This window comes from Trichosurus vulpecula, chromosome 4 (assembly GCF_011100635.1).
Source record: "Trichosurus vulpecula isolate mTriVul1 chromosome 4, mTriVul1.pri, whole genome shotgun sequence".
NCBI classification, from domain to species: Eukaryota; Metazoa; Chordata; class Mammalia; order Diprotodontia; family Phalangeridae; genus Trichosurus; species Trichosurus vulpecula.
The window spans coordinates 182832032-182846519 of NC_050576.1; the positions used below are offsets into that span (position 1 = coordinate 182832032).

The following is a 14488-nucleotide window of genomic DNA, read 5'->3' on the forward strand; positions in this document are numbered from 1 at the left end:
CCAGTCCCCCAAATCCCCGCCTCTTTCCCCACCTCCCAGCCCCTTTTTCAGCATCTGGAGGCCAGGGCCCTCAAGGAGCCGGTGGGACTCTGGGCTTGGGGCATGGGGCAAACGTGGGGGCTGCTGCTTCTCCTGGTGGGCAGTATCTGGGCACAGTATGAGAAATATAGTTTTCGGGGCTTCCCCCCTGAGGACCTAATGCCTTTAGGCTCAGCCTATGCCTATGCCCTGGAGCAGTATGAGGGTGAGAGCTGGAAGGAGAGTGCCCGTTACCTGGAGGCATCACTGAGGCTGCACAGGCTGCTTCAGGACAGTGAGGCCTTCTGCCATGCCAACTGCAGCGGTACCAGACCCTCCGGGGAGCACTCCCCAGCCTGGGGAACCAAAGAAGAGCTGGAGCAAGAATGGGGTCGGGAGCTCTGGTTTTTTGGGCAGGTGTTGGAGCGGGCAGCCTGCCTGAGGCGGTGCAAACGGACCCTGCCAGCCTTCCAGGTGCCTTACCCTCCTCGACAGCTGCTCAAGGACTTCCAGAGTCGGCTGCCTTATCAGTATCTGCATTATGCCCTATTCAAGGTACGTCCCGGTCTTCCTCTCCACTTCTCTCTGCCCCTGCCCTCTTAACACCTCTAACCTTTAGAATCCCTAGTTCTTCTCAATTTCTTGGCCTCCAGTTACCTGTCTTTCTCCAGTATTCTCCAATCTTTGTCCCTTTTTTGCTATGCCAGTCCCTAATCCTCTGCCCTCAGTATCCCCCCAACTTGTCTTTCTCCCTTTACTTCCCCCAACTGCAACTCCTGTTACCTCAGTGTTTCACCATCCCTGCATCTCTCCCCCAATGTAGATTCAATTCAACACCAGAAAAAGATCAAATTAAAACCCCCCAATTGAGCACCAAATTGGAAATCCTGAAAATCAAAGGTGAGATGAATAAGACTGAAAGTAAGAGAACTATAAAACTAATAAATAAATCTAGGAGCTGGTTTTATGGGAAAAAAAAAACCCAATAAGGTAAATAAGCCGTTGGTTAATTTGATTAAAAAGAAGAAAGAAGAAAACCAAATTACCAGTATCAAAAATTTTACCCTTTCTGGGTGAAATCACCATCAATGAAGAAGAAATTAAAATAATAATTAGGAGCTATTTTACCCAATTATATGCCAATAAATCTGACAATCTGAGCAAAATGGATGAATATTTACAAAAATATAAATTATGCAATGTAGATTTAATTCCATTCAATAAACATTTATTAAGCACCTACTGTGTGCCAGCCACGAGGACTCATGCCCTCCAGTGTCTCTTAGGCCCTTCTTCTCTTCCCTTAATATCCCCCTAGTTCCTTCTTCTCTCTTGCATTGATCCCACTACCCTTGTTTCTGTCCCCTCCCAACCTTTGCCTCTCTTCCCCAGTGCTTCCTGTGCTTCTGACTCCAGTGTGTCCTCATCTATCTTTTCCCCTCACCTGGACTATTACAACAGCCTCCTAACTGGTCTCCCTACTTCAAGGGTCTCCCCTCTTGAGTGCTCTATTTCCCCTGCACCCCACAAGAGCCAGAGTTATATTCCTAAAGTTCCATTTCTGATCCTGTCATCTCCCTTGTTCAAAAAACTCTAGTGGCTCCCTATGGCCTCTAAGATAAAATGTCAACTCTTTTGTTTGGCATCGAAAAGCCTTCCCAATCTGGTTTTCCTTGCCAGGCTTAATACACCTTACTGCCCTTTTTGGTTCAGTCAGAATGATCTACTTGCTATTCCTGGTATAAACAACATTCCATCTTGTTTCGCTGTCTTTTGCCCAGGCTGATCCCAGTGCCTGGAATTCACTTCCTCCTCATCTCCAATTTCTAGACTCACTATCTCCCTTCAGAGTTCAGTTCAAGCTCTGCACCCCATATGAGACCTTTTCTTACCACACAAGCTACTTTGTTTTTATTTATATGGGCACCTGTTGTTTCTCTCTGATAGAATGTAAGCTTTTGAGGGCAGGTACAAGTCTAGTTTTGTCTTTCTAAGTCCAGGGCTTAACATAGTACCTGATATATAGCAGGTGCTTATTAAATGTGTATGAATTGATTGATTTCTTCCCCTACCTTGTTCCTCTCCCCTAGGGTCCCCTAACCCCTGCTCCTCTCCCCCAGTTCCCTCCAGCCCCTATCTTTGGCCCTTGGTACACCTTCTTCCCACCCTGATCCCAGCACCACTTTTCCCCCAATGCCCCCAACCTCCATCTCCAGAGTCTAGAAGGGCTGGAATTAGATTTGTGTTTAGTGAATTACAAGAACCTCTCCTTCCTTCTTCTTCCCCAACAATTTGAGTGGTCCCTCTATTCTGATGCTCTGTCTCCCCTTTCTATCTAGTCTAACCAGCTAGAGAAAGCAGTGGCTGCTGCCTACACCTTCCTGCAAAGAAACCCCAAGCATGAGACGACCACTAAGTACCTTAACTACTACAGGGGACTCCTGGATGTGGATGAGTACCTTACAGACCTGGAGGCCTATCCGTATGAGGTGGGAGCTGTGTGTGTGGGGGGGAGACAGGGGAGGGTGGAGGGGAAGGAGAGGGAGGGAATATGAAAATGGCTGAGTCTGGTAGAGAAAAGGGAAGGAGTGGGCCGTGGGGTTGGAGAGGAGCCTTCCCACCGTTCCAAGGTATGTCAGGCTAGGCTTTGACTCCCCCAAATATCTCATCTCCCAGGCAGTGTTCGTCCAGGCTGTGAAGCTCTACAATAGTGGCGATTTCCGCAGCAGTGTTGGGGATATGGAGCGAGCTCTTGCTGACTATCTCACTGTCTTTGCTAATTGCCTGGCTGGTTGTGAGGGGGCCCATGAGCTCTCAGACTTCAAGGACTTCTATCCATCTATTGCGGGTACCTTGTATTCTATCATTCTGCACTTTCTCAGGTTTCCTTTACTGAATCACCCCCCAATGAAGGGGACCCCTTGGAAAATGCCCCACCTTAGATCTTTGCTAAAAACCTTATCTTCGCAGGAGATTCTCCTCACTAACCTCAACTTCCTGATTTCAGTTCAGTAAACATTCAATGACTACCTACTGTATGTAGGGCATTTCAGAAGAGGGGAGGGATTTGGGGGAAAGAGTGAATTCTATTTGAGTTTGAGGTCACTCAGAGATTTCTGAAAGGCAGCTGGAGATTCCGAACTGGAACTCAGGGGAGAGACAAGGATTGGTTATATAACTCTGGGAATCACCTACATAAAGATGATAACCGAACCCATGAGAACTGATGAGGTCACCAATTGATATAATATTGAAGGAGAAAAGAAAAGGGCCCAGGACAGAGCATTTAGGGACATCTATGGTTAGTGAGTGGACCATGGCATGGATCATAGACAGGAGAACAGTATCATGAAAACCTAGGGAGGAGAGGCTATTCAGTAGAAGAAGGTGATCAATACTGTCAAATGCTGCAGAGAGGTCAAGAAGTATGGGGACTGAGAAAGGGCCATTTGATTTGGCAATTAAGAGCACATTGGTGACTTGAGAGCAGTTCCAGTTGAATGATAAGGTTGGAAGTCAGATGGCAAAGGATTTAGAAATGAGTGAGAAGAGAGGAAATGGAGGGATGTATAGAAGGATTTTTTCAAGGTGTTTAGCTGAGGAGAGATGAGATACAGAACAGTAGCTAGCAGGAATGGAAGGAACAAGTGAGGGTTTGTTTGGTTGGTTTTTTTAAGGTTGGGGGAGGCATGGGTGTGTTTGCATGGGAAGGAAATAAGTAGATAGGGAGATGGTAAGAGAAAGAGTGGGGCCATGTGCTAGAGAAGATGGGTTGGGATGATACCAAGGGTGCTTGTAGAGAGGTTGGCCTTGGCAAGGAAAAGGGCCACTTCTTCATCTGAGACAGGAGGTAGATATGAGGGGAAGATATCTGAGTGATGTGAGATGAGGAGGGAGCTCTTAATGAATGGTTTTATTATCAGGAATACCAATGGAACACAAGGGCTCTATACCAATTCTCTCTCCCTCACCACAAGACCAGCCTGACTTTTTTCTTCATGCATTTATTCAATGACTTCTTTAGTGATTTGGATACAAAATAATACCTGAGCTTTGCTCCTGAATGGTCACTACCCTTCATGATTCCATTTGAGTTTCCTTGAAATTCCCTCAGACTCCTAGAGCCTCTAATTCTTTCCCCAGGACTCTTGTTAGATGTTACACTCCAAGGGATGGGAGTAATTTGAGGCTGGGGCAGGTTAGAGGCTCTAGTTGTCTTATTTGTCCATCCCCATCTCCTCCTATCCCTTAGACCGTTTTGCAGAATCTCTGCAGTGCAAAGTGGATTGTGAGGCCAACCTAACCCCCAATGTGGGTGGCTACTTTGTGGACAAATTCGTGGCCACGATGTATCACTACCTCCAATTTGCCTACTACAAATGTAAGTTTTTCCATGAGGGAAGAAGGGAAGGACAGTTGCAAGTATTTAATGTTGAAGAATTGGGGAAGAAGAGGGGAAGGATGGGAAAAGAGTAGGATGCAAGTATTTGAGAATGGGGAATTGGGGTCTGCAAAAAGATATATAGTAGGACATGGGGAGTACTGGGGAAGACCTTGGTAGGCATAGGAACAGAGGGGACTTGGGGACAGAAACAGTTTGGGGGACATTTAGGGGAGGACCAAGGCAACCTGAGGAGGGGGAAAGAAGGGAGGCTGAGCCTTGGAAGGGCAGGAAGATAGAGTAGAGCTGCTGATGAGAGGTGAGGAGAAGGGTGAACAAAAGAAAATTGCCCCTGGGTGAGGAAAAATCCAGGGAAGGAATTCCTGGGAGGTGGAAGCAGGAAGGGAGGGAGATAATCAGATGAAAGATGAGTTCGGGGGATCTTGCCCTGGAAGAGATGAACAATGGGGAAGGGGAAGAGGGAGAAGATTGTTTCCAGCTGTGGGTGTGGGCATGGCTCTCCTTTACTCATAACTCTGTTTTCCCAGTGAATGATGTTCGACAGGCTGCCCGGAGTGTAGCCAGCTACATGCTTTTTGACCCTGCAGACAGTGTAATGCAGCAGAACTTGGTGTATTACCGATTTCACCGGGAGCGTTGGGGGCTGCAGGAGGAGGATTTCCAGCCCCGGGAGGTAAGGCTCACTTAGGAGTTACTCTCATGTTATGTGATTTGTTTTTTTTTTTAAAGGAACAAATTCTGACTTCAGCACCCCTTATTCCCATCCCTGCCCGAATTGAGCTATGCCCCCTTAAGGTCTTGGCCCCACTGGAGATCGGGAAGCTATGCTAAGGTCAAGATCAGGCTAACCTGCTTGCACTTATTACCCCTACAGTACTTAAGATGGCCAGAGATGTTCTTCCCCAGTCCCCCTTCCCACATGGGCTCCAGAGTTAGCCTCCTACCTTCTCTCCTGAATCCTCAAGTCTCAGAAGAATCCAGCTCACATACTCTCCCTGTGGCATAGTGGACATAGCGAGAGCTTTGAAGTCAGAGAACACTAAGTTAAAATTCTGCCTTAGTTACTTACTGGTAAGGTGACCTTGAGTAAATCATTTCCCCTGTGAGCTTCAGTTACTCCTTTAGGATGAGGAGGATGGGTCAGATGACCTCTAAGTTCCCAATCTAGCTCTAAATAGATCAAGGGACTTCAGAGGGACCAGAGTCCCTCCCTCCCCTTCATTTTACAGATGAAGGTAAGGGACTTTTCCACATGAGGAAACAGATCCAGGGGAAGTTAAGGGACTTGTCCATGGTCACTCCAGTAGTAAAAATCAGAGATGGGACTTGAACCCAGGTAGCGCAGTGGATAAAGTGCTGGGCCTGGAGTCAGGAAGACCTGAGTTCAAACGTGGCCTCAGATACTTACTAGCTATACGACCCTGGCCAAGTCACTTAACCATGTTTGCCTCAGTTTCCTCATCTGTAAAATGAGCTGAAGAAGGAAATGGCAAAGTATTCCAGTATCTTTGCCAAGAAAACCCCAAATGGAGAGTAGGACAAGACTGAACATTAGAGCTAGTCCTTTTTCCTGTGTACCATACTGCCTCTTTAAGAGAAGGGTCCCTGGCACCAGGCAGCAATAGATAACATCCCCCTGAAACATAATAAATATGGGCTTCACGTAGAAGGTGGCAAGTGAGGATATGCAGTCTCCACCAGGAGTAAGCTGGAGTGAGGTCGCAAGTGTAAATGAGGTGTAAATCTATAATCCTATGCCCTATTTACCTTCCTTACTCCAGGAAGCGATGCTCTACCATAACCAGACCACGGAACTCCGGGAGCTGCTAGATTTTGCTCATTTATATTTGCAATCAGATGATGAGGTGAGTTCTCTGCTTCTTCCTGACCCTGGGTGGATGAAGAAGTGTCTATGGGTGTGTGTGTGTGTGTGTGTGTGTGTGTGTGTTCCTGTGGGGGTACAGTCCATAAGTTCTGCCCTATTTTTAGAAGAAACTGCCTTTAGGAAGAGATGTATTAATGATTACATAAGATCATAGAATTTAGAGCTGGAAGACACCTTTAGAAGTCAATCCAATTTCCTCATTTCCCATAGGATTTGTGAGAGAAATGATTATTAAATAACCAATTATTGGGGGATCCAAGTTTTTTTCCCCCTTCCTAGATCTTCATTCTCTGTTAGGTCAAGCCAGCATCTATAAAACTTTGCTGATAATGATATTGGGTTAACTTTCTCCTCAATCTTGTTCAGATCCCACCCAAGTTGGGAAGCCATTGTGTTCTACTCAGGTTTGGATGGGGATAGATCCTTTGCCTACATTGCTCAAGGCTGGGGGTGATTTGGTAAAAATGACAAGCAAAGTCACATCTCCCACCTGCCATTAGAGTAGGTCCACATCTCATTATAATATTCATTCTCTCATTATTTGTTAACCAATGAAAGTCAATTGCCTCCCTCAGGAACACCCATTCTTCCAAGGGCATATAAGCATTAAGTGAGTTCCATGAGAGGTCTTTAGCATTTGAGAGTGCCACTGACCCCTTTTATTAATTATTGCTGGCATGATTAATAAAATGATTACCCAGAAACTATGTCTCTTGAACTTTTTATATGTTGTAATTTGTGAGGCAGCATCACATGGTGTGGTGTAGGGCAGGTGACTGGGTTTTGAATCCCAGATGTAATAGTGACCAGCCAGCCATAGGCAAGTCACTCACTCTCTCTGACTTAGCCTGTTTCTTCCTCTATCAACCTACATCACAGGGTTCTCATGAGAAAGGCTCTTTACAAGCTAAATAAATGTGTTGTTGTTATTTACCCTGTACTAGGTAAAATCACTTTTTTACACTCCTTCCTCTCTACAAACCTCCCTGCAGCCTCTCCCCACACCCCATCCTCTGTGCCTTTTCAGACACTCAGTGTTTTCATGTGGTCTCAGATTACTTTGTTTAAGAGAAAAGCAGCCTGGGAAACTATTTTCCACTAAGTGACCGGACAAATTTAGTCACCTGGAATTAAAATTTTTTAAATTAAATTAATCGTTACTTCCTTCTCACCCCACCAAGTGGGAAAAAAATCTTAAAAAAAATATGTAGAATTATGCAAGACAAATTTCCACAGGGGTCATGTTAAAAAAATATATGTCTCAATTTGCACCCTAATTCTATCACCTCTCTGTTAGGAGGAAGGTAGCATGCTTCATTATGGGTTCTCCCGAATTGTGGTTGTTCATTGACTTCATCAGAGATTTGAAGTCTTCCAAAGCTGTTTATCTTCACAATATTGTTGTTATAGTATAAATTGTTCTCCTGGTTCTGCTTCCTTCACTTTGCATCAGTTCAGACAAGTCTTCTCATACTTGTCTGGAAGAGTAAGACTTAAGATATTACTCCTTGAAGAAAAAAGTATAGCTGAAAAAAGGCCTCTAGGGCAAGGACCATGCTTGACCTCGAGAAATGATGGGATTTCAAGTCTCTGTGGGAGTGCTTTTGGAGGCCCTCTTGCCACTCTTCATCCTCCCCAGGGCCTTGAGGAAGAGGGTCCTGATCAAATAGTATTTTATGCCAACAGCTAGTAAACTTCCAACTCCTTGTTTCCTAATTCCGGTGATTTGTGGTCCACGATTGCTTAGGCAAAAATCCCCTTCCCCTGTTACTGCTTCCCAGTCTCTCATCTTCTTTCACTTTAACCTGACTACTTCCCTAGTCCCTCTGACCTCTTCTTCTGTTGTACCTTTCTCTTAGACCTCCTCTCACTCTTTCCATTTTCCCGAATTCACAGAAACCTGATTCTCCCAGAAGACACTATGTCCCTGGCCATCCTGACCATGACTCTCATGGGCCTCCCCCTTTCTCCATCCATACTCCTTGCTCCTCACTGCCACTTTTAAACTCTTTCCCTGCTAATTCACACAACTTCTTCTCCCTTGAGGTTCATTGTGTCTAGAGATATCGCCCTGTCAAGATCCAAGTGCCTATCATCTAACAACCCCCAGGTCATTCTCCTTCCTTTCTCAAGGAATTCAAGACCTCACTCACAGTCCTCTTCTGTGCCCCAACTCCTGTTTGTATATTTGGTGACTTCAATATATACGCTGCATACATGTTGATGGGCTCCTGGTTCATCAGTCTTTTCAGTTTTCATGACCTTTGCTTTCACTTCACCTCAGACACACTCAAAGATGGTCATGCCATTCATCTTGTTATTGCCTATGGTGTTCTTTCTCTATTAGACAAAATTATGAAATTCTTCTGTCTCACTATACTTTATTTTCCTTTCCTCCAACTCCTTAACCCTTGACAATCAGATTTCCAACCTTACCACTTAAGTGAAATTCTCTAAGGTTCCCAATAATTTCTTTCTCATTCTGTTCTGTGTCTTTATTTTTATGTGTATTTCTTGTGTACAGCAAATTGTTGGGGTTTTAAAAAATCCATTCTGACCCTTTCATTTTATTGGATTGTTTGATTCATTTTTATTTGAAGTTATGATTGTTTTCCCCATTTTTGGTATTTTTTTCCTGTCATCTCTTAAGTCATTTCTTTTGTTTCTATGATTATTTTTGCTTTACATATCCATCAGTTTCTCTTTCAGAGTCTCTTCTTTGGAGAGAATGTTGTCTTCTAAGTTCTGCACCCTGTTGTTTTTTTGAAAGTCTATTGAGAGCTCTGATTTTCAAACTGACTTCCAATATCTTCTTTTAACAATTGTACTTTTTGGGGAACTATTATGAAACATCTTGTTATTCCTTGATGCTCTTTAGTAATTCCACAGGATTCTCTTTTTCAATGACTATTTTGGTTCATTTTCCTTCAGAGTAGAATAGCTGTTCATTGTTTTTTGGGTCTCTGAGTTTTTACTCATTTTTCTTTCGGTCTTTATGAGCCTCTCTGCTTGTGACCTAGGTTTTTAATTAGCCTTTCAAATTAGACTTCTGATCTTTCAGCCTTACTCTTGTATTCACAGTCACTTGTCTCTGGCATTCCCCTTCTCTCTTTGGTTCCCTCCTTTCTCTGCTACACAGATACTCTGATACTGGACATTCATAGCCTCTTTTTGTTGAAGGATATGAGGGCAACTTAGACTCCACCTGAAGGAAACTCCTGGGAGAGAGGATTGGCCCAGCTAGGTTTCCAGTCTCTTTCCTTCAGATAGGGAAGCTCTTTCTCCTCTGCAGCAACATCCACATTTTTAACTTCCTCCCCACTTGCTCTTCCTTTCCTTTGTATGGCATAGAATGAGTGTCTGCTCCTTCTTGTAGGATGGGAATGGGTGGGTTGTTCAGGTTGAGTCACTGCTATGGAGGGACTGGGCAGGGACCCCCATTACTGAAGCACAAGCCTATAAGATTGCCTTTGCCATCTGAACCCTGTGAGTGAAATGGGTTGAAGCAATGGGGACGCTGAGTAGAAACCCCAAGTCTTCAAATTCTAATATTATTTCATAGTTTTGTCTTTTTGTTTTTTACTCTGTGCAGTATTTCTTTTTGCCTTTGAGATTCAGCTTTGCTTACTCTAAATCCATAATTCCTTTTTTATGAGGTTTTTGAATGGCAGAGGTTTGTGGAAAACAACTTCTCCGTTGTCTTGCCAATCACGTGATCACTACCAAGGTTAAGTGCTAAACCTGATGGCTTTTTCTCATTCCTTATCCTTCTCAAACCCTCTGCAGCATTTGACACTGAGATATGTTTTTCTTCTGTGTACTCTCTCCTCCCTGGGTTTTTGTAACACTATTCCCATCCAGTTCCCTGCCTACCTATTGGACTTCTCCTTTTAACTCTCCTCTGCCTCTCTCCCAGGAGGAAGCTGCCATCTCTGGAGCAGCCATTCCAGCTTGGAACAGCTCTAATTACTAGGAAGCTTTTCCCAATATCAAGCATAAATTCTCCTCTTTACAGCTTCCATTCCATGCTCCTGGTTTTGTCCTTTGGGGCCAAACAGAACACGTCTAATTCTTCTTTGAGATGGGGTATGAGAAGCAGACCTTTTATTTCATTAGTATTAGGAACTACCCAATAAGGAAATTCCCTCTTCCAATAAAGGGTGGCACCTTTTCTGCAATTTACAATCTTAGGAATTGTCTAGATCACTAAGTGTGACTTGCCCACAGTCTCAGGGCCAGGATATCAGATTTATAACTTGAACCCAAACTGCTTGTGCCTCTGCAGTTCTCTTCATGACACTGTACTAAAAGTCTGATTAATTAGCTTTTCTCCTTTAGACTTCTGGTCTTTCAGCCTTACTATTGCATTCACAGTCACTTGTCTCTGGTTTTCCCTTTCATTCTTTGGTTTCCCCCATCCCCCACACCCTTTTCCCCTACAACACAGATATGCTGACACTGGATGTTCATAACCTCTTCTTGTTGAAGGATATGAGGACCACCCAGGCCCCACCTGGAGGAAATTTCTGGGAAAGAGGACTGATCCATCTAGGTTTCCAGTTCCTTTGCTTCAGATACGGAAATTCTTTCTGTATTAAAAGACAGCTTTCATGTTTAACTCTTCTCTTTTCCAGGTTAAATATGCCCCTTCACCATCTGATTCCAGGCTACCTTTGCCATCTTGTTGCCCTTCACTAACTCTAAATTTTGGTCAAACTGACTTACTTGCCACTCCTCAAACTCAGCACTTAGTTGTCTCCCACTCTCTCTGGACCCAGAATTATGTCGCTGCCTTATGTTTCTGCTTCTTAACTCCTTAGCTATCCCTAGTTTGTGTGCTGTCTCCTAAGGGAAGTCTTTCCTGGTCCCCTTGATTGCTTGCTACCCCCTCCTTCCTCAAATTATCACGTATATACCTATATGTTTGCCTATTGATGTCTCCAAAGATAAAGTGTAAGCTCCTTGAGGGCAGGGATTTTTTTTTCTTTCTTGTATTTCTGGCATTTAGCCCAAACACATTATTGGTGTTTAATGATTGTTGGTTTGGATTGAATTAAGAACTTTTCTGGGACCACTGGAACCATACCAGGTAGATCCACCATTAGGCTATTCCAATGCCTGGATCCTTGGGCTGAGAAGTTACTGGGTGATGGTGGTGGTTGTAAGGAGGTGATATGTTGTAGAGGAAAGATCCTAGTGGTGTATTGATAAATGTTTAACAACTGGTTCTCTGAAATGTAGGCACAATATGCTTTTAAGTTTAATCTGATTTATTACCATTTTCTCCATCCCTTTCTTAAGTCTACACAATCAACAAAATGATAAATTTTAATTTGTAGCGTTTGCTCATGCTGAAAATTTAACAATTGCCTGCCCAGATAGATCTGGCTCATACAATGGTCCAAGACAATTCCAAAAGACTTGTGATGGAAAATGCCATCCACATCCAGAGGAAGAGCTATGGAGCCTGAAGGCTGATGGAAGCAGACTATTTTCTCTCTCTTTTTCCTTTCTTGTGGTTTTCCCTTTTGTTCTGGTTCTTCTTTCACAACACATCTAATGTGGAAATATGTCTAATACGATTGTTCATGTATAGCCTATATCAAATTGCTTGCTGTCTTGAGGAGGGGGGAAGAGAGAGGAGAGGAGAGAGAGGGAGAAAAAAAATTGAAACTCAAAATCTTATAAAAGTGAATGTTGAAAACTGTCTTTACAAGTAATTAGAGAAGTGGGGAAAATCAGGGGAAAAAGCCACATAGATCTGGCTCCAGCAAACCCCTGCTTCAACACAGATTGAATCTTGGCTTTGCTATTTATGACTTTGGGCAAAGTCATTTCATATCTTTGGATCTCAGTTTCCTCATTTGTAAAATTGAGTGGTTAGACTCAAAGGTCCCTTCTAGTTTCAAGGTCTGTGATCTTATGTGGGGGGAATGATGCAGCCTTTGACTGGGTAGAGATTTGGGTAAAAGGTCAAGTCATAGACATGAACATTCTGCTTCCTTTATCCCCTTCCTTTTACCTGGGGGCCAGCGTAGATGGAACTAGAGGAGTCGGCACTACCACTGGAGTCAGAACCACCACCATCAGACATAGAGTTTGAAGGAGACGGTGACTATGAGGAAGGCATTTATGCAGATTGGTGGCAAGAGCCCAATGCCAAGGGTGATGATGCAGAAGCTGGTCAGTACCTGGGAGAGGGCTGGGGTCTCTGTGGGGGAGGCAAGTAGGTTGGGATGGCATCTGGATTTGCATGAGGTGTGTGTGTGTGTGTGTTTAATAGAGATTAGATGGTGCAAAGAACTTCCCAAAAGAAGTGGGTTAGGAGGCAGGGGTGGGGATAAGACAACTGCCTCCCTGGAGAGTGTCTAGTAAGAGAAGAACTATTGTCTGAATTTTGGGAGAAGATCGTGCTTATAGACAGGGGAACTATTAAGATGATCTTTTCACCAAATGTTTACTTATTATTCTATGCCTGCCTGGTTGCTCCTTTCCTGGACTGTACTTTGAGACCAGTCCTAATGTGGGGGTATTAGTTGGAGCTTTCAGGGGTGGGGAAGGCTAACCCTGATGTTTTCTTCTTTTGGTCCAGAGCCTGAGCAAGCATGAGATGGAACTCCCTGCGGAACTCTCCAAAATGTTGGGATGACCAGGCCCTTCTACCTCCAAGGAAGCAGCAGCAGCTGCAACAACAAATATTTATTAAAAATTCATGAGGAACAGAACTGGCATGGCTCCTCCCCCACCCCCCCCCATCCCCAAACCTCAGAGTCTCTACCTCTCCAGGTCTTCAAATCTGCATTCTTCATCTCTTCTCCTCTAGTTCCTATGGAGCCAGAGTCACTCGTAAAATTGTCCCAGGGGGAAGAGAGAGAACTTTCCCAGTCTGCTTGGGCTCTCCTCTCCTCCTGTGCCCCAAATCCCTGGACTCAGGATCCCGAGGTTCTTAGCAGTGAAGCTCTGGATAGAAGCAGCTTCAGCCCTTGGATGCTGCCTTAAACTGGACTTTGACAAATGTTGGAGACGTGAGGAACAGCCTACTGTAGTAGAACAGAGCATTGGAATAAAATCTGGGAGGCCTGAGTTCAAGTCCTGACTGTGCCACTAATCAGCTTAGTGAATTTTAGGCAGTTACTTCCCATCTCTGGAACTCAGTTTCCTTATCTGAAGAATAAGGGTGTTAGGTTGGTTCTTCCTGGGCTGATAGTTTATGCCTATGAGGAGGAGGATTGGTGCAAATATGCTGGTATAAAATTCTCAAGGATGTGTGTATTTCCCCTTGTCCAGTCTTGGGACAGGGTGTGGTGCTGCTCATCTTGGGATGGGGACAGATTTGAAAGCATCTGGTTTTGAAACAGTATAGCAAGAACTTGGAAATAGCTCCTGTCCAAGCCTGCCTCAAAGAATCCTAACCCTCTGAATGAAGATGATGGGAGGGAGCAAGAGGTCCAAGGGCCATGTCAGGTTCTCGGGATGGGAACAGGGGAAAAGAGAAGACTTTGTTTTTGAGGCACAGGACGAAAACTAGGACCTGTTCCCCCTGTCCTAATATTGCCTCAGACCCAAGATGGAGAAAGAGAATAGAAGGAGGGATGGTGGGTAGAAGTGAGGGTGGAGGCGGTGGCTAGAGCCCAAATTCATGACTCACCTCCCCCGAACTCCATCTTCCCAGCTGTTTTGCCTAGAGCCCCCAACTCCAGGGATTGCCTCTCCCCAACTAGCCAGCAGAGGGAGCCTCCAACACAGATATGTTAAGTCCTACTGTGGACAACAGGAGAGTCTCTGGAAGACTTCTGTAAGGAAGACCAGCCTCACAGCACAGCTGTGTCTGTGGAGAAACCAACACGGCAACCTAGAACAGGTAGTGAAATTGGGTGCGGTGATACACCACAGCAATTCTTGCTCTTGAGTGGCTGAGGCTGGTGGATCGCTTGATCTTGGGAGGTCTGAGCTGCAAGTGGGCTAAAGCTAATTGGGTGTCTGCACTAAGTCTTGCACCAATATGATAAAGCCCTGGGAATGGAGGGCCACCCAGGTCCCCAAGGTGCAGGCTTTCACGTCCATGAACAGTGGTATTAGGCCCATGAGTGACTAGTCTGGGCAAGATAGGGAAATTCTGTCTTAAAAAAAAAAAAAAGAAAGAAAAGCTAGTGAAAATTTACTTGTCTTGGAGCAGGTATCCA

The 14488-nt window shown here is 44.6% G+C and overlaps 1 protein-coding gene across 1 annotated transcript; it reads left to right on the forward strand.

Annotated features, from left to right (window-relative positions):
• Nucleotides 1–102: 102 nt before the first annotated feature.
• Nucleotides 103–13394, forward strand: P3H4 (prolyl 3-hydroxylase family member 4 (inactive)). Its single transcript, XM_036757310.1, has 8 exons — nucleotides 103–573; nucleotides 2358–2507; nucleotides 2695–2866; nucleotides 4271–4399; nucleotides 4948–5093; nucleotides 6202–6285; nucleotides 12344–12488; nucleotides 12898–13394. Exons 1-8 carry the CDS (start codon nucleotides 103–105, stop codon nucleotides 12912–12914), a joined length of 1314 nt encoding a protein of 437 aa, XP_036613205.1. The 3' UTR covers nucleotides 12915–13394.
• The last annotated feature ends 1094 nt before the right edge of the window (nucleotides 13395–14488 follow it).